Consider the following 24,716-nt stretch of genomic DNA (forward strand, 5'->3'; position numbering starts at 1 on the left):
AGACTGGTTTGCAATGCAGCAATAACTAGCCGATACAGTAGTGATTACAGTTAAAACATTCTAAAGTCTTTAATGTCTTTGTAGGAACAATAATGAAATTGATTAATTTTAGAGTTTCAGTGAAACATATTTTTATATAATTTAGCTTGTTAAAATGTTACCAATAACCATGAAAAAATAGAAAGAGCATATACATTTCAAACCTATAAAGGAAAAAATAAAACTTATTAATCAATCTGAAAGAAAACAAGAAAGAAGGGGGAAAGGCAAATAGAAGTAGAAGACTAACTGGTAAAAATGTATTAGTGTGATGGTTAATTTTATGCATCAATTTGACAGGGTCAAGAATGTCCAAATATCTAGTTAAAAATTATTTCTGGGTCTGTGAAGGTGTTTTCCAGAAAAGATTGAATTGAGGGACTGAGAAAATCAGAGTGCCCTCCTCAGTGTGGGTGGGCATCACCCAATATGCTATGGGCTTAAATAGAGCAAAAAGGCAAAGGATTGAATTGGGTCTCCCTGCCTGACCGCTGAGCTCAGACATTGGTCTTCTGCCCTAGGTGTTCTTGGTTCTCAGGCTTTTGGACCTGGGGTGGAATTACACTACCAGCTTTTCTGGGTCCCCAGCTTGTAGACAACAGGGTCATGGTACTTTAGTCTCCATAAATGTATGAGCCCATCTCTTATAATAAATATCATTGTTTATCCAATAGAATATATATATATATATATATTCTTATCAGTTGTGTGTTTCTGTGTGTTTCTGGAGAACCCTAATAAACTCTTTCAGAAGTGGGAAAAATCACTAAATTAGATGATCTGAAGGATGCAAGGGTTCTTTGACATTAGAAAATCCACATTAACAGATTAAACAAAACCATAAGATCATCTCAAGATACAGATTTTACTTCTGTCCAAGAAAACTTATTTTAAAAAAAATACGAAAAGACACATTCCATTATATTCACCATTTTTATTGGACTACACCATCATAAAGCATACATGATGAACAGCTCATAAAGGACTATATCAACAATACTTAATAGTTATATAGCACTTGATAGTTTGCAAACCACTTTGCAACCATTATCTACATAATCTAGCCACTCTGAAGGAGGTATTACACTTAAAAATATATATATAAATGAGGAAATGGATTTAAAAGGATGAAGTGATTTGTCCCAAATCCCAATTATTTTCATTCTTTATTTTATTGGTTCTCTATGATATCCTATGTCATACATGAAATTAAAATAAACAGATATCTACATATAGATAATACGTAATAGAAAAAAAAGCACACACCAAAACCCTGAATTCAATTCTCTAGTGGTTTTCACATGCTCTTGGAACAAAGACAGATGTAAATTTAAAATTTAAATTTAAAAATTAAAATTAAAATTTTAAATTTAAATTTAAAAATTAAAAAAATTAACACTATAGTTTATATGTTTATATTCTTTTTTTTTATATGTTTATATTCTTAATCACATCTATCTTTCCTGCTGAAATTTGTAATCTGCAATTAAATACTGGCATTTCCTCAATTTAAACACTATAGTTCCTTGAAAGCTAGATGAACCTTGCAGCCTGGTAGTTTCTACCTACCAACTTGGCAACTTAAATTTGAGGAACATGTGAGCATTCCTCTTGGTACTTTTTTTTTTTTTTTAAGATTTTATTTATTTACTCATAGAGACAGACAGAGAGAGGCAGAGACACAGGCAGAGGGAGAAGCAGGCTCCATGCAGAGAGCCTGACGTGGGACTCCATCCAGGGTCTCCAGGATCACGCCCTGGGCTGCAGGCGGCGCTAAACTGCTGCGCCCCCAGGGCTACCCTTGGTACTTAATCCTAACTGGTTGCAAATGACCTATGTACGCCACAAAACTTTGACAACTTGACCTGCTATTTTGGTGTCAAATGAAAGGATGTCATGGGAAATATGTAGCAGTGCTTTTCCCTATTTCTCAAAGTACAGCTAAAAATCATGCACATTCTGTATAAAACAACATAAGATTCTGAAAGGTGGAGAGAATACAGACTGGCTGGGGACCTCAGGACCTGAAGAACAACACAGCACAGAGTTCCTTGTGTTTCCTTTTGCCTCATCTATCCCAGACTGGATTCTGAAGAAGCTAGCAACTGAGAAATGCCAATGGGCTCAGACCAAACAAAACAAAAAAGGCCCAAGAAAGTCTATTCTTTTTGGACAAAGAATGAGGAAAGAAGTGGCCTAGCAAGACAGAAAATTTTTAGACAATACCCAACCTACTCCAGTCAAAGACCAAGTGGGGAGCCTACATTCTACGCTCACCAGTCCATAATGAGGCTCCTCAGTGCTCCACCCCCACACCACAGTGGCATCAGAGAGGGTCAAGTCAGGGACAGAATTTTCCAAACCAACTCTTTCCCCATCCCACGTTGGCAGTATCATTGGAGACCATATGGAGAGTAGGCTTCCAATCCTACCCAGGGACATCTCTCTCCTTCCTTGATGGTGTGATGTCAGTAGAGACCTGGTGAGGAATTGTAACTCCTACCCCTTCCTGGCAGTAGTGAGGACCTTTATCCAGGTGTTGGTTGAGGCCAATGATGAACTTGCACTTCCAACACCAACTTACAGCAATAAGCAGTATCCCCTCAATCCTTTCTCCACAGAACAGTATTAGAGGAGGCCTGCCACACAGAAGCTTTAATTGGACACAGAATCTCATAACATTAATACTCAAAATGCTCAGATTTCAACTGAAAATCACCATCACACACCGAACCAGGAAAATCTCAACCTGAATGAGAAAACCTATGGAGGTCAACACTGAAATGACACAGATGTTAGAATTAACTGATAAAGATTTTAAAATAGCCATCATAAAAATGCCTCAATGAGCAATGACAAACATGCTTGACACAAATTTTAAAAATAGTTCCAGTATATAGAATACAGAGAACCAAATGCAACTGAAAATATAACTGAAATAAAACCCAATGATGGGAGTCAACATCAGAATGGAAGGGGCAAAGGAAAGAGTCAGTGAAGTTGAAGACAGAACAATATAAAATACCCAACTTTGAGTGACAGAGAGAAAATTACTATGGATGGAATTGTGTGTCAACCATCCCCTAACCACTGCCAATTCATGTTGGAAGCCCTTACCATCTTGGGGCAGCCCCGGTAGTTCAGCTGTTTAGCGCCACCTTCAGTCTAGGGCCTGATCCTGGAGACCCGGGATCGAGTCCCACGTTGGGTTCCCTGCATGGAGCCTGCTTCTCCCTCTGCCTGTGTCTCTGCCTCTCTATCTCTCATGAATAAATAAATAAAATATTAAAAAGAAAAGGAAGCCCTAGCCATTGTGACTGTATTTAGTGAGAGGGATTTTAGAAGGTAACTAAGGTTAAATGAGGTCATAAGTATTGGGTCTTAAGCTGATAGGATTGGTAGCCTTGTAAGAAGAGGAAGAGAGAATTCTCTCCACACACATGCACTGAGGACGGATTGTGAGGACACAGCAAGAACGTGGCCATCTACAAGCAGGAAGAGAATCCTCTTACCAGAAACCAAGACAGCTGGCACCTTGATCTTGGCCTTCCCAGCCTCTAGAATGGTGAGCAATTAACTTCTGTTGTTTCAGTCCTCCAGTCTATAGTATTTTGTTATGGTGCCTTCAAGCAGATGAACAGATTTTGGTACCTAGAAGAAGGGCGTTGCTCTAACCAATACCTAAAAATGTGGAAGCACCTTTTGGGTAGAGGCTGGCAGACTTTTGAGGTGCACGCTATAAATATGGATGTCAAAGACCATTCTGATGAGTTCTCAGACAGAAATGAGGAACGTGTTTGGAAACTGGAAGTAAGGCAACCCTGTTGTAAAGTGGCAAAGAACTCGGCTGAATGGTGTTCTAGTGTTTTGTGGAAGGTAGAACTTGTGAGCAAAGAAACTGTGGACATTTAACATGGGAGATTTCCAAGCAAAGTGATGAAGGTGCAGCTTGGGCCCTCCTTACTGCTTATAACAAAATGAGAGAGGTGACAGAGAAATTGAAGAAGGAATTGTTAAGAAAAACAAACAAACATACCCCAGAACTTGGGAGATTTGGAAAATTCTGTCCACCTATATTGCAAAGTATGAGAAAGCTTGTTCTATAAAGAACACTAAAGGTGTGGCTTAACCACCACCTGAAAAAGAGATCATGGATGTGACTCATGGGTATGATTAAGTTCAGCCATCTCCACAGAAGCCAGGAATAAAAAGGGGATTACACCAGCAGAAACATGCCAGTGGGGACTCAAGGGACAGAAAAACTAAACAAATGGAGGAAGACTGTCAGACTTCTTATATCCTACAGGACTGTACAATAAAGCTACTCAGATACAAATGTGCTCTATGCTTCAACAAAGTCAATGTCAATGTCAGGATCATCAGGCTGCCTCCTGTTTCAAAAGGTGGGGACATCACCTCAGTTTCAATAGGCTGGTTGACCTCCATCCAAAGTTCTGGAGGCAGGGCTGCCCAACAGAGCCTTGGTGGTGAGATTGCTGTACCAGTGGGTCTGTAATGTGGGGCATCAAGCCAAACAGAATCATTCTCAAGACTTAAGATTTAATGGAATTTGTCTTGCTGGGTTTTGGACTTGCTTGAGACCCCTCACTCCTTCTTTCCTCTTTCTCCCTTTTGGAATGAGAGTATCTATCAAATGCCTGTCCCACAGTCATATTATGGAAGCATATAACTTATCTGGTTTCACAGGTTCACAGCTGAACAAGAATTTTGCCTCAGGATAAATTCTACCTCAAGCCTCATTCATATGTGATTTATGTGATATTTAGGTAAGACTTCAGATTCAATGCTGGGATGAGTTCAGATTTGAGGGGTTGTCGGGATGGACCAAATGGGTTTTGCATGAACATGAATTTGGGAGAGTCAGGGGCAGAACGCTATGGGCTGAACTGTGTGCCCCCCAAATCCATATGTTGAAGTGCTAACTCTCAATGTGATTGTATTTGGACACAGGGCTTCACAAAGGTAATAAAGGTTAAATGAGATCATGAGGGTGGGGTCCTACCAGATAGGACTGGCAGCTTTATAGGAAAGAGAAGAGAGAGCTCTCTTTCCACATGCAAACACCAAAAAAAAAAAAAAAAAAAAAAAAAAAAAGGCCATGAGGACATAGCAAGACGGTGGCCTTTTGCAACCCAGGAAGGGCACCCTCATCAGAGGCCAAAGCTGACATCTTGATCTTAAACTTCCAAGCCCCTAAAATTGGGAGAAATTATTTTTTGTTTGAGCCACCCATTCTACATTATTTTGTTATGATAGCCTGAGCAGATTGAGATAAAAAATAATATATACTAGAAAAAAATAGAAGCAGCGAGCCTCAGGAACTACATTCAAAGATCTAACATGTGTGTCATCAAAGTCCTGGAAGGAAAGGAGTGAGGGCTGGAGAATATGTTCAAAGAAATAATGGCTAAAAATTGCCCAAATATGGCAAAACACATAAACCTACAGATTGAAGAAGCTGAGAAAACAGGATAAACTCAAAGAAATCCATATCCAGACACATCGTCAAACTTGTGAAAACTAAAAACATGATCTGCAAAATGTGTGCAACAACCTTCAAAGTCTCAATGAAAAAAAAAATATATATATACAAGGCTGTCGTGTGCCTCTACCCAAGAGAAAGATGGTGAAAGGTAAGTATTTCAAAGTCTTTTCACATCTTTCACAATCCAATGTATGGTGTCAACTCAGGTCTACAACTTAATTTTACTGTGGTTATGAATAAATCTAAGTACAAACTATATACGATTGAGGTAAAATCTTTATAAATAAGCACATTTTCAGGTAACCTAGCTTAAAATGAGACTGAGAACATCAAAGGTCTCTTCTATGCGTTCTCTTTGTAGGCTGTCAGTCTTGACCCCTGGAGTTAAACAGGATTCTTAGCAGGCTGGGAATCAGTAAGCAAGGTCTCCAAGACAAAAAGTGCAGAAGCGGACTGCCAGGTCAACATTCCTTGGCTTCAGGGTGGAGACTTTGTACCTGACCAACTAAAAAGTCTACTATTTTCCCTAGTTGGGAGCACTCATTTGAGCAGTTATCTCAATCAACATCTCTTGAGTTCACTCTCCCAGTTCTTTTTCTTGGTCCTTTCCACCTATCTCCTAAGCATCTTGGACTTAAGACTAAGGACACCTTCCCTTCCACCTCTACTCCCAACCCTGGACAAACTCATCATGAATTCTCAATCTTTTATTTCTGCCTCTGCAATTTCCCTCAAGAACCCCTCATTTCTTTCAAGCTTCATTTCCTTAGCATTAAGAGACTACCCAACCCAGACAAGATGTCTTCTTTCCATCATCACACACCCTATTTCTCTCACAAGGATTTGGAAGCTTTCATATGCTTTAGGGTGCTGGAAATAATCTTCCTCTTTCCCCAGGGTAATTCAAAGTCCTCTGCTGCACTGAAAAAATGTAAAACCCCTCCTTCACATTCTAAGTAAGCTATGTCCTGTATCAGCAATGACTTCTCAACTAATATCTTTTTTTGTAACACATTCTGAAATTCTTTTGTAGCCCTCACACGCTTAGTGATTATTAAATAAATATGTTCTGAATGTACCATATTTACATAGCCTTTATCCAGTATGAATTCTCTTTTGCTGGCCAAATGCTGAATGCTCACTAAAGGCTTTTCCGTATTCTTTGGTTTTCCCTCCAGCATGAGTTTTCTGATGTTGAGAAAGGGATGAACTCTGGCTGAAAGCTTTTCCACATTCCTTACACTTATAGGGCTTTTCTCCAGTGTGAGTTTTCTGATGCTTTGTAAGAGATGAGCTCTGGCTGAAAGCTTTTCCACAGTCCTTACACTTGTATGGTTTCTCTCCAGTGTGTGTTCTCTGATGACGAATAAGGGCTGAGCGGTCACTGAAGGCTTTGGCACAATCATTGCATTTATAGGGTTTCTCCCCAGTGTGAGTTCTCTGGTGTTGAGTCAGGGCTGAACAGTAGCCAAAGGCTTTCCCACACTCATTACACTCATAAGGCCTCTCCCCAGTATGAGTTCTCTGGTGCTGAATAAGGCCTGATCGATCACTAAAGGCTTTCCCACATTCATTACACTTATAGGGTTTCTCTCCAGTGTGAATGACCTGATGCTGGGTAAGGAATGTGCTTTGGCTAAAGGCCTTCCCACATTCATTACACTCATAAGGTTTCTCTCCAGTATGAATTCGCTGATGTTGAGTGAGGTATGAGCTCTGATTAAAGGCCTTCCCACATTCATTGCATTCATAGGGCTTCTCTCCAGTATGGATGATATGATGCCGAATAAGGGCAGAGCGGTGACTGAAGGCTTTTCCACATTCATGACATTCGTAGGGTTTCTCTCCGGTATGAATTCTCTGGTGTAGAGTAAGATGTATGCTCTGGCTAAAAGCTTTACCACATTCGTTACATTCGTAGGGCTTTTCTCCTGTGTGAATTCTCTGATGCAAGACAAAAGCAGAGTAGTAACTAAAGGCTTTCTCACACTCATTACATTTCCAAGGTTTCTTCTCTGCACAAATTTTCTCGTGCTTCATTAGATCTGAATTTTGTTTTAAGTTCTTTTTAAACAAATCGCAGTTATGTAGTCTCTCTCCTTGCTGCTGAGTAAGTAATGACCTCTGACTAAAACTTCTCCCAAATTCATCACACTGGTAACTTCTCTCCCTAGAAGATTTCTTCTGAGTGATAACCTCCTGTATTAAATGCTTTTCATGGTTTTCCTGCTGACTCTCTAAAGAATCCTCACATTCACTGGAACTTTCCTTTGGAAATCTTTCTATTAACACCGCAGGGGCTGATTCTTCTTCAGAAATATCCTGCTCTGGAGTTAGCTCTTGGCTTTCTGGTCTTGTCTCCCAGTCTGAAAGAAACAAAAGTACACATGTATCATGTCCTACATGGGAAAGAAAAATAATTGCTGTGGTAAGAAAATAATGAAAACCAAACAAATGAAAAATGCTTATAAGGAACACAGGAACTTGAAAGCTCTCAAAAACAGCTTTAATCTTGAGAGAACTTGAGAAAAGAAAGATGAGTTGGCAAAGAAGTGCAACTGCACAAAAGGGAAAGAGTGAGCAGGCACTCACTCTTCTATGCAGGAGGGTAGGAGATGAGGAAGAATAACAGAGAATAAGACTAAGCAGAGGTCATACGGGAAAATGGCAGATGAGATTTAAAAACCTGCAGAGACAGAAAAAGGTAGTCTTTCAGGGATGGCCCACTCTTGCCCCCTCACTGGAGCTTCTGCACTTCAGGTCTTGAGAATGACCACTGTTAGTTGAGCTCCTTGCCATCAGTCTTTCCCTATCTCAGGATTTCCCAATCACTGCTAACAGACTCACCTTCAAAATCATCATTCTTAAATGAAAATCTCTGTTGGTTCCATTGTCTCAAGATGAGACACAGATTCTTTTTTTTTTTTTTTTTTAATTTATTCATGAGAAACACAGAGAGAGGCAGAGACAGGAGAAGCAGGCTTCATGCAAGGCGCCTGATGAGAGATTCAATCCCAGGACTCTGGAATCATGACCTGTGCTGAAGGCAGATGCTCAACCACTGAGCCACCCAGGCATCTCGAGACACGTATTCTCTAAGCTAGTATTCTGAGTAGAGATCAGAAAATTCACATCATCATAAAGCTTAGTGATTAAGAAGCTTTGTGAGTGAGTAATCTGGGTAGCTCAGTCAGTTAAGCATCTGACTCTTGCTTTTGGCTCAGGTCATGGTCTCAGGGTTGTTGAGACTGAGCTCTAGGCTCTCAGGCTCTGTACTCTGATTGAGTACATTGGTCTGAGCATGAGTCTGCTTGGGATTCTCTCTCCCTCTCCTCTGCCCCTTGAACTTCTGCGCGCTCTCTCTCTCTCTCTCTCTCAAATAAATAAATCTTTAAAAAGGATAAAAAATAAAATATAAAAAAAGGAAGCAACTGATCACCTCTGATTCCCCCATACCTAACAAACTTTAAAGAGTTAAACAGAACGAAGCTTTAAAACAAAAGAGCAGCATATAGGGAGAAGAAGGTCAAGTCCCTATATGCTCAGATTGGTTCCCAACCTGTCAGGATAGCTGTCCTAAATCCTAGGTTTCCTAGTAAGAATTTTGGGAGGAAAGCTAAAAATGCTAAAAAATGTTTAAATATTTCCAAACTTAAACATTCTTTAATACCCATTCCAGGAGCACCTGGGTAGCTCAGTCAGTTAAGTGTCTGTCTTCAGCTCATGTCATGATCCCAGGGTCCTGGGATGGAGCCCCACATTGGGTTCCCTGCTTAGCAAGGAGTCTGCTTGTCCCTCTCCCTCTACCCTTCACCCTCACTCATGCTTTTTCTCTCTCAAATATATAAAAGCTTAATAAAAAAATCCATTCTAACCATGACTCTACATGAAATAAATCAGTACAATATAACGTTCTCAACTACCTATCATAATCAGGGCAGTGCCTCAGATTTTAAAGGGGAAATGGGTAGAAAGAAGTTAAAGGCAAAAGACTTTCAGCTAAGGGGAATGGAGGAATTAAATTCCCCAAAATTCATGGAGAACACACAGTTAATGAAGGAAAGTAAGAGACTACCTATCTGGTGTTAAGGGTTCAAGCTGGAGAATAAAGAAAGTGAAGTGGTTAGGCAGGTAGTAACAAAAGCCTTGAAACCAGGTAGAGGACTACAGACTGGCAGAGTGGGGAATCTAGCAGTGGTATGCTGCCTCAGTTAGACAACGTTAAGACTAAGGAAAGTATAATTAGCAGATAGTCTAACCAGTTTGATAGAAATGATCAGGTCAAATTTATAATATCTTTCAAAAGAAGTTACCAGGACCTAATCAATAGTTATCACTTGCTTAGCATTTGGCCAGATACCATTCTAGGCATTTCTCTTGGATTATTTAATTTGATCTTCACAGCAACCCTATGAGTTAAGTGCTATCATTATCCCCATTTTACAGTTGGGGAATTTAAGTCACAGAGAGGAACATTCACTGGTTAAAGCTCACAGAGCTAGGATGTAATTGAGATTGGCTTTGAACACAGACTGGTTCCAAAGTCTGCATTCAACCACTATTCTATGCTACCTCTGCTTAGATAAAGAGGAAGGCGGGATCCCTGAGTGGCGCAGCGGTTTGGCGCCTGCCTTTGGCCCAGGGCGCGATCCTGGAGACCCGGGATCGAATCCCACGTCGGGCTCCCAGTGCATGGAGCCTGCTTCTCCCTCTGCCCCTCTCTCTCTCTCTCTCTCTGTGACTATCATAAAGAAATAAAAATTAAAAAAAAAAAAAAAAAAAAGATAAAGAGGAAGGCAGGGGAAACTCAGAGACCAATTTTTAGTCATTGGTCTGAGACAAAAAGTCACATTATCCTACAGAGATAAAATAACATACATGAAAAAGCCTGGTTTTAGAGACTAACACCCAAGCATATTATTAACAAATACTGAAATGTTGACTTCATTTTACCTTATTTGGAAAAAAGAACTGGTTTTAAAGGGTAGAAAGTATTTACTTTCTAAAAAATTTTTTTTAAAGTATGAATTTATAACAGATAATCATCCACAGAGCTGGAGTGTGACACGGGAGAAAGGGACTTCACTTTAAATTTTCCATAGGTCTAGTGAAATCTGGAAAGGCTCCTCCACAAGCACTTCAAAGATGTTTTGAAAAAAAAAAAAAAAAAAAAAAGATGTTTTGACCCATTTGATGCCCACTGACCATCTGGGTTTTACATCATCACTCACCTGAATGAGTTGCTTTTGAGACTTCTCTCTGTAGTTCCTCCCCACACTCCAACTTAGAGATTACATCAGGCTTGGAAATTGGAAGCCCTGTTCATGGGAAAAGAAAAATTAGTTTGGTAAAGAGCTTATTCAGGGTTATTTCCTTGGTCATTAGGGAAGACAGTATAAGAGAAAGAAAGAGAGAGGTCGATTCTAGATTTCTCCCTCAGAAGTGCTCAGAAGCAGGTAGGAAGATAGATATGGGGTCTATTTGAGCAGAATAACTAAGTCACTTGTTTATTACCTCTCTCTATTTAAACAATAAGCACCCATTTCTCAAGAGGTGTCTTCACTAGAACTTTGTCTCAACATCCTTAGGGAGTAGAGAAGAAGGATGTTGCCGCCTAGAAAAATACACTCAAAAGGTGTCCGTCTCTAACTCTGGGAGAGTTAGGTATTTATCCAGAAACAAAAGTAGACATTGCCTGTCTCAGGACTTACAAAGTGATTAAGAATCTTTGATTCTCAGAGCTCCCAGGAACTGAGAAAGCAAAAGTATCACACTGGGTAAGTTCAAAGGGAGGGAGGAAGCCATCCTTACCCAGCAAGACCAGATTCCTATGCTTCTTAGGCACATCTCCCTGAGGAGGGTTCAGCTGCCCCCACTGGGTGAGAGCCTCAGCCATATCCCTGATCACCAATGACTCCTGAAAAACCAAACACACCAGTGCTCACCAAGGGATCTTCCAGGAGCCTCTGAGAAGGACTCAAACTGAGAGCATAAGAGAAGGAAGACAGGAAGGACAGGAGGACATTAGACAAAATGACCTCTACCGTCCCCCTTCCAACAGTAAGATTCTCTGGCATATCTGTAGCCAGACTCGCTTCTTGCCTCCATGCATGAGAACTGCATGTAACCTGCAAGTAGGAAGGAACCTCCACTATAAAACATGAAGGTACCAAGTTACTAGTTTATGTATCAGTAAATTAAATTATAGAACTACAAAAATACTTACCTTTTAGACACGGGGAAGGGAGAAAATATAATTATGAACTATTTTCTTTGTGGTATGGTTTTAAAATAAAAGGAGTTCAAGAAATAGGAAATATTTTTCTCTCTAGTATTCCTTTGAGAATAAAAGCAGTTCCATATAAATGAAAAATTAAGATGTTTGCTGTACATGTCACCAAATGTAGATTTATTTATAAAACAGTATCTCAAGCCCAAATTATAAAAGTTCCCAGAGTGTTCTTGCTATTTCTCATAATGGCCCTGATCAGCCTGACACCCACCCCTCTCTTCACCCCCTGTTCCCTCTCCTCTCTACCCTATACCATACACTCTTCCTTCCACATTCCCTGCGCTCCAATGGGTGGCTGCCTTTCTGCTGCTTGAAGTGTGTGCCACATTCCCTTTTACCCCTTTATACATGCTGCTTTCTGTTCCTGAATGCTCTCCCCTTGCCCCATCCTTTCAGCTATTTTAATCTGACTCACACTTCAGATCTCAGCTCAGGTGTTGTTACCTCCTCAGGAAAGCCTTTCCTGGCTCTCTGAGTTATAGCACCATGTTCCATTTCTCTTGGGTTGTGCATACACTGAAGGGACTTTGTGATTAATGCCTGTCTCTCCTACTAGATGGTAAGCATCATGAGAGCAGAGGCTAGGTCTAATTCTGCTCACTGAAGCAACCCTAGTTATCTGGCACAGAGCAGGAACACTGTTAAGTATTTCTCAAACAGATGAATGAACATGAGAAAAAGAATTAGTAGGAATAAGTTTAAACAGGGTGTTCTGTAAAAGTGTGCAGGAGAATAGATGTGGGGAAGGGAAGAGAAGGCTATCAGTTATTGCAGGGGTACAAGCCTAACCTGGGTCTATGTGACAGGTACAAAGTTCAGATTATCTACTAAAATGCAGGGCAAGGGAGCAGAGTGGGTAATGCTCCTCTGAATCTGTAGCTGAATCTATTTACTGCTGATAAGACAGATGTCTAACAATTTTTCTAATTCTATACAAAAAAAGTCTTGTACAACATTAATTGTGATACATTAAAACAGACCAGTCCCCAAGATGCTAGCAAATAAAGAGTCTAGTTTCTCTTTGAGCCTCCACTTTTGCCATAGCTCCCTGAACATACATATGAATATCCTGGGTCATTCTATTTGTAGTCAGCATTCTAGTGTTTATGATATAGCCCTCCAAATGGTAAAACAATTCACATAATAAAATAAAGTTAAGAGAACTACCTACTTGGAAAATTCCCTGCTCAAAATAATTAAATCTTTATTTTTTTATGTTGAATCTTTTATTAATTTAAATTCAATTAGTTAACATATAATATACTATTAGTTCAGAGGTAGAGTTTAGGGAGTCATCAGTCTTATACAATACCCAGTACTCATTATATCACATGCCCTCCTTAATGTCCATCACCCCGTTACCCCAACCTCCTCTCCTCCAGCAACCCTCAGTCTGTTTCCTAGGATTAAGAGTCTCTTACAGTTTGTCTCCCTCTCTAATTTTGTTTTGTTTTATTTTTCCCTCCCTTCCCCTATGCTCCTGTTTTGTATCTTAAATTCCACATACGTTAACACTTCATTTTAATACTTGAAGTATGAAATCACTACCCTTTTTATTTAAGTTCATGGTCCCTTAAGACCATATGCCTCAGGAGTAATCAACACAGCAATGCAGTATGTACAGTCTCCTCTCTTTACAAATAATGCTTTTAGTAACAGACTGGCAGTTCCTTTCAGACTTTAGTTCCCTGAGAAAACCTCAGCAATCAAACTTGTTTATGGAGCTGCTGCTCAGTGTGCATGTGCTAGGCCTGGAAGACACAGAAAGACCAACCAGAAACTGTCCAGTGGAGGCTACTGACTTTCTCTCCCCTTTCCTCTGAAAGAGATCTACAACTTCCAATCAGAACCCCCAGCGTTTCAGACCTATGCACTGTGAGGCAGGTCTGAAGGTGTCAAATAGTCCCAGTGCCTTTACTACAGAGTCTGCCATTCCCCTAGTATCTAAGGACAGATCCTAAAGAAGCATCTTGACTAATTTCCCTTCAATCAGAGAGAGGAATTTTTCATCTTGCTGGGCCTCTACAGACTTTCCTGGGGCTTTATTTACCTTTGGAATACGACCTTGTGTAGGTTTTTCTGCACTCTGGCTACAACACACCTAAGGTTCCCTTACCACATTCCAGCTCGCCCTACGGTGACACACATACCCCTGGAAGACCTCCAACTTGCTTTTTGCCAAAAACGAAGTTTCTCTCTCTTAGAACAATCCTGTATTCTATTCTCTAATTATCTACTCTCTCTTACTTTCCAAAGTACAGCTTTTATCCCAGTATTTTTTTCCCCAAATACTCTAGAGGATAGAAAACCTTTTTCCAAGGCCTTTTCTTTCTTTCTTTCTTTCTTTCTTTTAAGATTTTATTTATTTATTCATGAGAGACACGGCGGGGGGAGGGGGGGGTTAGAGACACAGACAGAGGGAGGGAGGAGCAGACTCCATGCAGGGAGCCTGACGTGGGACTTGATCCCGGGTCTCCAGGATTATGTCCTGGACTGAAGGCGGCGCTAAACCACTGAGCCACCGGGGCTGCCCTCCAAGGCCTTTTATGACTTGTCTGCACCAGTTATTTATGCATCTTTATATATATATATCTTCTTGCTGATTAACTATTCTCCTTATCTCTATCTTATTTCTTCAGTAAATTCTGTGAGGCAGGGAAACTGGCTTTTATTATGTTGCATCTGACTATGAGACCAATGACAGCACTGAAGAGCTAGTAAGAGTGAATTGAGCACTAAGTGAATTGCAAAGTAATATTGGAGGGAAATTTCTGTAAGGAGCATTTACTGTCAGTTCATCACTCATCATTTTATCAGTGGTCTAGGAATCAGAGCTGAGCAACTCCATAACAATGGAAGAAACCGGATTTCTGTTCTGAGAACAAAAAGGAAAAAAAGAAGAAATTAAACTTACCTGGGGTGTGGGGGTCAGCAGCACAGTGGTCATGCCATTTTCTTTTGGGTTTCCAGCATAGAGAAGGTCTGAGTCCTCAGAAAGTAACCCTACAAGTGGAGACAGGAGCCATGATGATTACTCTTGCCTTGCAGTAAACTTGCAGAAACTGCCATACGCAGCTACTTGTCACCTAAGAAAAGTCAACACAGGAAATCAGGGGACAATCCCACAACATCCCTGAATCAAGACAAGTATGATCGTTGCCTCCCATTCCTCCTATCCTCCTCTGCCCTTAAACTCTAGTAGGACTCTGCTATGAAAATCTGGGCACATAAATACATATTTCTATCTCTCATCTGAGTGAGAGTCAAAGTAATATTCAAAGTCTTTCCGTGTGTCCATCTGTGCCTCACGTAATGATTCATTCTTGTTCTATTCCACGCTCACAGGATGAAAGAAGACTAGTTAAATTCTTTTTGAACACCGGCTTTTCATATACAATACTCCATTCTTAGAAAAGCGATGGGTCTTATAGGGAAAAAACTCCAGAATTCTAAACAAATTGTGACTTCTGGAATCCTCACTTTCCCCACCTACCAAATGGGTATAGCAATCTCCTTCCACCACCTGACGGGGTTCCTGTGCAGACAAAACGAAGTCATTATCAAAAGCCTAATTGCTGGATTTGGTGATTTTGGGGGGCAAGGGAGGCATACATCATCCTAAAGACCAGCAGGGCTGTACCTCAAAATCCCAACCTGAGACCAACCAGTTAGAAAGGGCTGTCGTCTCCCAGAGACGTGATGCTTCTCCTTCCAGAGCCTGCCCCAGCCAGAGGGCAGCCTTTCCCCTTTTTTTCTCTCCAGCAGGTTCTGCGGCCGCATCCCTCCGAAATTCTCACCTCTGCCCCCAGGCTCCATGGCGACTCCCTCCCCCGGCCCGCGCGGGTGACGACTGCAGCGCGAGAAGGGTGCAGCGAACGCGCGCGGAACCCCGGGGGTCCACCGCTCGGCTGCACGCGGGAGGCCCGGGAACGCGCGCGCGACCCTCGCAGAGCAGCCTGGCGCCACCCGGGGGTCCTCCCGCCGCCCTTCTTCCGGCCGCTCAGACTTGGAAGGACCCGCGCCCGGCCCTCCTCGACACCGGGCTCGACCTCCCGCACGACGCGCAGCAAGCGCCCGCCTGGCGACAAAGGTACCTAGGAGTCAGCCGGGCCAAGTTGCGCCGGCCCGAACTCGAGGCTGAACTACAGCTCCCAGAACCCTCCGCGGGGCGCGGCTCACGTCACCGGACGCCGCTTCCCAGAGGACTCCGCGGGACGCGGGCCAGGTGGCCCTCCCCACTGGGGGCTGACGATCCCGCGGCGCCGCGCGGTTACTGGGTCTTCAAGAGCGTTGAGCCCCTCAGAACACCCCTTGCTGGTTGCTCGAAAGGCCGCCCCTTGCTCGATGCCGACTCGGGGCCCGGCCCAGAAGATGTACGCGGCCGCGCTAAACTCCGACTCGCCTGGGACATTCACTGCCCTGAGGCTGACGGGCCGGGGGCTGGGCGGCACCCCCCACCTACCCAGGATGCCCTCCTTACCTGCCGTGCTCCCTCGGAGGGGAGGCGCCTGCATCCCAAAGGATGCTCACCCCGCCCCCATCGCTTCCCTTCTGCGCCTTCCATTGTGGCGGGGACAGAGGCTATAGTAGCTTTCCAGGCTGCATCTCAGAATAATGAAAAGTGCAATCTCAGTCCTGGACATCACCTCAACCCAGACACAGGTCCCCAAGAAGTTATTAGTTAATAACTGGTACCGCTGACCTCAAGGCGACTGGAACATGAAAGTCTCCCAAGGCTCCAGAGAAGTTCGAGGAGCTGCCAGCTGGGATTGGGCGTATCTTCAGGATGGTGCACGTTCTCAAGTATCTTCCCTCAATAAAGTAGCCAGTTTTGTCTCTAGTTCAAATTCCCAAGAAAGAAAGTCAAATTAGCCTAACTGCCCCTGTTTGGGTATAAGCCACAATGTCCATTTGTCCTTTCTCTAATAGCATTTTCAACTTTTAGGTAGCCCTAAACCTTCCTAGAGTAAAGCTTACATTTCTTATGAGCCCTACTTCTGGCCAGAGAAATGAGAGTAAAGTGATTCTTAAAAGGGACAAGGAAGGCTCCTCCATGCTGGCCAGAACACAACTTTTCATGAACTACATGGCTAAGGTTAACAACCAAGGAATGACAAACCAAAATCGTAGAAGGAACTGAGCCCCTGACAATTTGGTGGAACAGAGCTTGAGCTTTAATGTGAGAGATGTAAACTTCTATTTTATATAAGCTACTATTACACTGGGTTTCTGCTATACAGATAGTTACACTTATTTCCTAACTGGTTTATAAGGTTGGCTGCTTTTGGTCCGATTAGCTAGGGCTGAGAGGAGAGAGGGCATGTAATAGAGAACACAGCCATACCAGCTCAAAGGACAGGTGGGAGGAGCCTCCCCCCCCCCCCACCTCCTCCCCTCCATTAGCAAGAGCCACGGAGTGGGCAGTTTATTTGAAAAACTTGCATATGAAAGGCACCACCAGGTGTGGCTGGTGGCTCAGTGGGTTAAGAGTCTGCCTTTGGCTCGGGTCATGATTTCAAGTTCCTGGGATCCAGCCCCACATCAAGCACCCCACTCAGAAGGGAGTCTGCCTCCTCCCTCTGCTCATACTCTGTCTCTCAAATAAATTTAAAACAAAGGCACCACTAGTTGACTTGTCTGAACACGTGGGAATACCTTCCTTTTGTTAACCAACCCCATCACAGAAATCCTCCTTCTTTTGTTATCAAACCAATGGTCAGTTCTGTCTTGCTCTCACTTTACCTATCACCAGCAGTTAATAAAACTGACTACTCCCTCCTCCTGGAAAAACTGTTTTTCCTCCTGGTCATTCCCAGTCTCTACTCTCTTCTCCCCAGCTTCTAACCTAGTGATTCTCAAACTACCAATGATCAGAATCACCTGGAAGGCTTCTTAAAACACAGGATTGAATTCCACCCTTATTCAGGATTCTGCAGTGGGACCTGAGAATTTCCATCTCTCACAAGTTCCCAAGGGATGCTGAAGCTGCTCAATTGGGAATCAACTAAATGTTGGAATGTCCTGTGCTTCAATCCTTGGGCCACTCTTCTTTTTCTGTGAACACTTCTTAATAATATTGTTCAGTCTAGATGTTCTAAATAGCATCCAAATGTGATCAACTCCCAATTTGTATCTCTAACATGGGCTTCTTCTCTGAACTTGAGCTCTCTCCTCAGCCTCTTTACTTGGATGTTTAATAAGTATCTCCTATATGGGATGTTTAAAACTGAAATTTTGATGCCCTTCCTTCCCCAATGCCATAATTCTTTATCCTGCAGTTTTACCTACTTCAGTAAATGGCAGATCATCCTTCTGGTTGCTCAAACACCTTGGAGTCATCATTCTCTTTATCTTGCAACTCACATCTAGTTCCTCTACAAATCCTGCTGGCTGTACTTTCAAAATATATGCAAAATCTGACCACGTCTCACCACCTCTACTGCTGCCTCCCTGGTCTAAGCACCCAACCTCTCTTTCCGGATCACTGCAAATGCCTGCTAATGGGTCTCACTCCTACTCTTGCCCTCTACATCCTATCCGCACTATCCACACACACACAAACTCTCTGATCTCATCTTCTACCACTTTCCCTTCATTTATTCTACTGCAGCCACACTGGCCTGTCATTTTTCAATGGAAAGAAGCATGCTTCCAATATGGAGCCTCTGTGCTTGTTCCCCTGGCTAGATAGACATCCTGGGTAGATACCCTCCAGGTATCCACATGGCTTGCTCTTGGACTTCCTCGAAGCCTTTCTTTGTGAAGCCTTTGCTGACCACTTATTTTTTTTTCCATAGCACTTATCTCTAACATATCATTAATTTTGCTTATTGAGTGTCTCCAACACATGTACACCACAGATTAAGCTCTATGGGAGGAGTATCCTAGAGTATTTACTGCTACTTAGATGATCAATAATTGAGTATACTCTTCTCTATACTTGTAGAGAAGATGTAAATGCCTAAAACTAATATTGCTCTAATTGCTTTTCTCGGTTTTCATTTGTGTGCTTTTGGAAAACCTGGACTTCCTTCATAACCCTACGTTTATTTACAGAGGCTCTACTTTAGAAATAATGTAGCCCTGAACACTACCAGCACATAAATTGGTGTTCCACAGTAGAGTGGAGTTGGAGCCCTTTAAGATAAAAATCCACTGGTCCCCAATGAGTCCCCATTGTCTATTAAGGGTTTTCCTAAATTTAGTGAGGGTTTCTGTTTCCTTCTAGTCTGTCTTCGTGTTTGCCACAACATCCCACCAAGAAAGCATCTTTAGGGACGCCTGGGTGGCTCAGCGGTATAGCACCTGCCTTCTGCCCAGGACGTGATCCAGGAGTCCCAGGATCAAGTCCCGCATCAGGCTCCCTGCATGCAACCTGCTTCTCCCTCTGCCTGTGTCTCTGCCCCTCTCTCTGTGTGTCTCTCATGAATAAATAAATAAAATCTCGGGATCCCTGGGTGGCGCAGTGGTTTGGAGCCTGCCTTTGGCCCAGGGCGCGATCCTGGAGACCCAGGATCGAATCCCATGTCAGGCTCCCGGTGCATGGAGCCTGCTTCTCCCTCTGCCTGTGTCTCTGCCTCTCTCTCTCTCTCTCTGTGTGACTATCATAAATAAATAAAAATTTAAATAAATAAATAAATAAATAAAATCTTAAAAAAAAAAAAAAAAAGGAAAGCATCTTTGCATTCCTAAAGAAGCTACAGTGCCTTGAAAGGCCATCTTCTTTGAGGTTGAAGTTGATAGGTGGAGAGATAAACAAGTAATCCGTTAGTCATCATGGAAGAAAGCAAAACTGAAAATGTGAAGGTAGGATTTGGATGGCAAACACATGGAGGTCTCAAGGACATGAGATTCAACAGAAGAGAGAGGTGCTACAGGTCTCAAATAGGGAGAAAGGAAGGCATACTTGAGACAGGCAATCAAACTTGGAGTGAAATAAACAGCAAAGGCAATAAATTGGGCATGAGTATATGCCTAGTCAAGTCATGTTTTACCTTTGGGCCTCTGCACATACCCTTGGTGCTTTGTTCCACCTCAGCTGCCTGAACCTATGAACCCATTCACATTTGACTGCACCATCTTCAATCAAAGCTGGGCAGTTAACTGCCTGGGAGTGGCAGTCTCTCCCCCTTGCTTGCCACATGCCAAACAACTGCACAGCTCAAGTTTCTGGTTCCTTGCACCACTTCCAGGCTTGCTGAAGTGTCACACAATGGGCTGTGGGATTTGACCTCCCTAAATGGCTGGATGAAGCAACCTGAAAAATTGAGGGAAACAGGAGGAACTTGATCAGACAAATTCCTTCTGCTTCTCTTTGTCCATCAACTCTAATAGGAATTTCATTTGGCTGTGAATACAGTGATTAAATATATAAGGGTTTATTCTCTCATGCAAGATCAGAAATAGGCAGTCCAGAGCTGGTGTGGAATCTCCATAAGATCATCAAGGAATCAGAGATCTTCTATTTTTCTCCTTTCCTATTCTTCAGGCATGGCTTAGATCCTCAAAGTCACCACCAAAAAAAAAAAAAAAAATCCTCAAAATCACAAAATGGCTGCTGGAATTCCAGCCACTAAATCCACATTCCAGGTAGAAAAGGGAAGAGCAAAGGCAAAAGGAGGTTTCTTAACTGCCCCCCCCCCCCTTTTTTTAAGATTTTTTATTTATTCATGAGAGACACAGAGAGAGAGAGAAAGTGAAAGAGGCAGAGACACAGGCAGAGAGAGGGAGAAGCAGGCTCCATGCAGGAAGCCTGATGTGGGACTTGATCCCGGGTCTCCAGGATCATGCCCTGGACTGAAGGCGGCGCTAAACTGCTGAGCCACCAGGTCTGCCCTGGCCCTCCCTTTTAAGGCAACTTTCCAAAAGTCCTATTGAACAAATTCCAATTGTACCAACATATCATTTGCCTACTATTTGATATATCAACATACTATTGGCTTGACATTTGATATATTGGTATTTCATTAGCCTGACTAGCCATACCTCACTATAAGAGAGGCTGAGCAATATAGTTGAGCACTCTGTTACTCAGAAGAGACTTGGATTTCTTACTAAGAAAGAAAAGAAGTATGACTACAAGTTAGGCAACTAATAGCTTCTGCCACAGTAAGCATTAGTCAATGCTTAGTCTCAACACTGGCTTTTGCAAGTTACTTAATCATGAGGGTCTTTAAATTGGCTTAATAAGTTGAACTACTGATCCTGGGATATTTAGTCAATTGCCTCTTTTGCAGACTTTGCACAGGTTTTATATGCATGTGTGATGGAAAAGAAGCTACATCTTTACATGATACCTATGGCATGTTCGATAGGCTGGGCATCATACAAGGGGTCAGATCTTTGATCATCACAGGGACTGATTTTTTTTGTGGTCTCTGCTACAGGTCTGTACTCTAACTCCATTTTTCCTGCCCAAGGTTCCAGATTCCTGTCCATTAACAAGATAAAAGAAGAGTATGCCACGCTAATTCTCTACCTTCATCCATTGTAATACCAATATGGTACAAGAAATGAAAATAACTGTGCTTTAAAAAAAAAAAAAACACCTAGAAGTGAGGAACCTTTCTTCCTTCTCATCTAGGTACTCATGTTCTATAGGCTGCTTTGTGGAATTACTGCTTTATTACTGAAGGAATTCTCAAGATGTAGGTGTGAGGAAGCCAATCTATATCTCCTCTGTGTAGTTGTAGATAGGACAGTATGCATTTTGGTTTCACAGATACTGATGCTCTGGCAAGGAGGATATCATGTCTAATAGGATGTGGTGGCCTGGCTCTCATTTGCATCCTCATGTCTGCTGCTTTTGCACCGAAGGATGACTACCCCTGGATGAGCTATGGTATTAACTTTGGCTTTGAGATATTCTTTGAGATAGATATAGCCCCATCTCCTGGTTCACTGTGGCTGACTTCTTCAGCCTGAAACCCTACCCAGCTGTCATGGCTACAGCTGGCTTGCATTTGGACTTTCAACTTTCACTGTGAATATTTTTCCCTTCAACAGTTTTATGTGAAAACATATGAGAAAGGGAACGTGTTGTGCTCACGGTATAGATGGAATGGCAGAGCCAGGATAAGGAATTTTAGTTATTAATGAGATTCAACAAATATAACACAAAAACGCAACCACTAACCTAGAAACAAGGGTAACAGGTTAGTCTACTAGAGGTCAAAGTTCAGGTTAGAGGGCAGAAGAGACAAAGCTCAGGGAAACTAAGGATCCTGAGTGAAGAACAGAGCATACCCAAACTAGGGCTCTAGAAACGTCCAAGAGTGGATTAAGAGCTAATAGCACAATTATAGTGAAGGTATTTAGAGTCCTACATACATATTAGCTTCATGTTAATTTTCTTATTCAAGTTTCTAGCTCTAGAAAGTGCTTTTGATTGGGGACTCAAGTTCTTATGACTAGACAGGTATTCATTCATTGAGAAAATATGTAATAAGTGGCAGGCACCACACGGGGGACACAACAGTGGATAGATATGAAATAGTTCCTGTTCTTATTGTGCAATCTAGAAATAAAAAAATAATTATAAGTAAATAAATAAGTAAATAAATAAATACAAATATATGATGCTTATCTTAGGGTCCCCTTCAAACACTTACAAAACATATTGATTGGAGAGCTTCTGACCAATCTGGGGATCCTCGGAGTATTATATTAAGTATGAGGCATCCCAGGGGAAGTCTATGGCATGGTCCATTGAGACTATTTATTGAGACTCTAATACCAAATGGAGGCATGAGAATAAGCAGTAGTTAGAAGGTACTCAAACAAAAATCTTCATTATCTTGAGCAAAAGCATCTTACGTCTCTATGGGAGTCCCTTGCTGGCCTGAAGCACCTCTATGATACTCTGAAGCCTGCCTGGCATAACGTCGCTGATGTTGGATGATAGAGGACTTGCAACTGAACACCTTCCCACACACACTGCATTCATAGGGCTTCTCCCCAGTGTGTACTCTCTGATGCTGTGTAAGTGGTCTCTTCTGAAGGAAGGCTTTCCCACATTCATTGCATTTATAGGGCTTGTCTCCATTATGAATTTTCTGATGCTGATTAAGGGATGAGCGATCAAAGAAAACCTTCCCACACTCATTACATTCAAAAGGAGTCTCTCCTGTGTGGGCTCTCCGGTGGCGAATGAGGGAGGAGCGGTCAAACAGGGCTTTGCCACACCCCTTGCATTCATAAGGCCGCTCTCCAGTGTGAGTGAGCTTGTGACGAGCGAGGATGCTTTTCTGGGTAAAGGATTTCCCACATTCTGTACACTTGTAAGGACTTTCTCCAGTATGAATTCTCTGATGGCGAGTAAAAGATGAGCGGACAAAGAAAGCCTTGCCACATTCGTGACATTTAAAGGGCTTCTCTCCGGTATGAGTTCGCTGGTGTTCAGTAAGGGTCAGCCGGTCATAGAAAGTTTTCTCACATTCATTGCACTCAAAGGGACTCTTCCCAGTGTGAGACATCAGGTGTTTCTTAAGGCTACTCCTATAGCTGAAGGCTTTCCCACATTCTTGACAGTTATAGGGCTTCTCGCCAGTGTGTGTCCTTTGATGACGAGTGAGGGATAAGTGGTTATATAAGGTCTTACCACATACAGTGCATTCAAAGTTTTTCCCCTTCTTGTTGGTTTTCTTGGCAGGAGTGGATCTTTGCGTGTCCTCCTCCTTGGGGGAGGATTTCTTCAAAGTCTTCCCTGAAAGATGTTCTTTCCTGGTGCCCTTGAGGTTTTCTGGGCCAAGTACAGGACCCAGAGGACCACCTTTTCTGAGTTTTTCCGTTAATGTCTTTTGTGACTTTGCTTTTTTAGAAACATCCTGCCTTTGAGTTGAGTTCTGGCTCTCAAGTCTAGCATTCTGGTCTAAAACAAATAGAAATTACAGATATAACTGGGTCTTAATGTGAGTAAAAAAGAATACATTATCTGTGTTAAGAATAGAATGAATACAAGATCCTGCCTGGTTTATTGGTAACCCCTCGAAAGAAAAACATCACAGAAAAATGGCAGAGTAACAGAGAAGAGAAGTGGAAGGTGCACACTTAGGCCACTAAACAAGTTTTCGTTATTCATTATTAGATGTTTATTAGGTGCCTACAAAGTGCTAGGCACAGTAGAAGTCTCTGGGACTCTACTGAACAAGAGAGACATGGTCCCTGCCCCCATGATGCTTATATTCTACACGACAGAAGACAAAGAGTAAACAAACAAAATATAATAGATGGTGGTAAGTCCAGTGAATGGAAGTTGCAGTGGGGTCTTCTTTAGAGGGAAAATTCAAGAATGGCCATCTAGAAGTGTCATTTAAGCTGAATTCTGAGAGATATGTTAACCATGCAAACAGCCAAAAGAAGAGCATTTCAGGGAAGGAGACATGCAGAAAAACAGGAGATACACAAAGAAATGATTAGGCAGTTTATTACATGTCAATGAGTTTAAACAGCAGAGAGTTTAAGTAGGAAGACCTGCCAGGACCTGAGAAAGTAAACTGTAAATTACAATGGTTTTTAAAGGAAGAGGAAAGAGATATGGTAAAAGGTAACTAGTAAAGATTAAAAAGTGTTATCAGAATTAAATACAAATAAGGTTCTCAACCCTCTGTCTTACTTCCCCCAACGAAAACCTCCAACAGGTAGGATCTTGCTACTTGTTCATTCATCTGACAAATACCTGAGGATGTGCTATGTACCAGGTACTGTTCTCAACCCTCTGTCTTACTTCCCCCAACGAAAACCTCCAACAGGTAGGATCTTGCTACCTGTTCATTCATCTGACAAATACCTGAGGATGTGCTATGTACCAGGTACTGTTCTAAACATTCATTCATCTGACAAATACCTGAGGATGTGCTATGTACCAGGTACTGTTCTAAA

At 42.2% G+C, this 24,716-nt stretch overlaps 1 protein-coding gene across 11 annotated transcripts in view; it reads right to left on the reverse strand.

The window, feature by feature from the left end:
* Window positions 1–958: 958 nt before the first annotated feature.
* The window catches only part of LOC119877167 (zinc finger protein 501-like), a 31,854-nt gene continuing 8,096 nt past the window's right edge, over window positions 959–24,716 (reverse strand). For 4 of the 11 annotated variants that reach the window (XR_005372386.1, XR_005372387.1, XR_005372388.1 and 1 more), the window contains 2 exons: window positions 22,448–23,706; window positions 15,932–16,674 (listed from right to left, as the gene is read on the reverse strand). Coding sequence is in view for 7 of the 11 variants with exons in the window: in XM_038561400.1 (XP_038417328.1) it covers window positions 6,641–7,911; window positions 10,777–10,863; window positions 11,357–11,462; window positions 14,752–14,840; window positions 15,331–15,372; window positions 16,318–16,351 (1,629 nt within the window). In the remaining 4 variants the exon portion in view is untranslated. Of the gene's footprint in view, window positions 7,912–10,776; window positions 10,864–11,356; window positions 11,463–14,751; window positions 14,924–15,330; window positions 15,373–15,634; window positions 15,879–15,931; window positions 16,675–22,447; window positions 23,707–24,716 lie in introns of those variants that run through there. The other 7 variants (XM_038561400.1, XM_038561401.1, XM_038561404.1 and 4 more) reach the window with 7 other exon arrangements.

The sequence above is a fragment of the Canis lupus genome, chromosome 17, assembly GCF_011100685.1.
Source record: "Canis lupus familiaris isolate Mischka breed German Shepherd chromosome 17, alternate assembly UU_Cfam_GSD_1.0, whole genome shotgun sequence".
Classification (NCBI taxonomy): domain Eukaryota; kingdom Metazoa; phylum Chordata; class Mammalia; order Carnivora; family Canidae; genus Canis; species Canis lupus.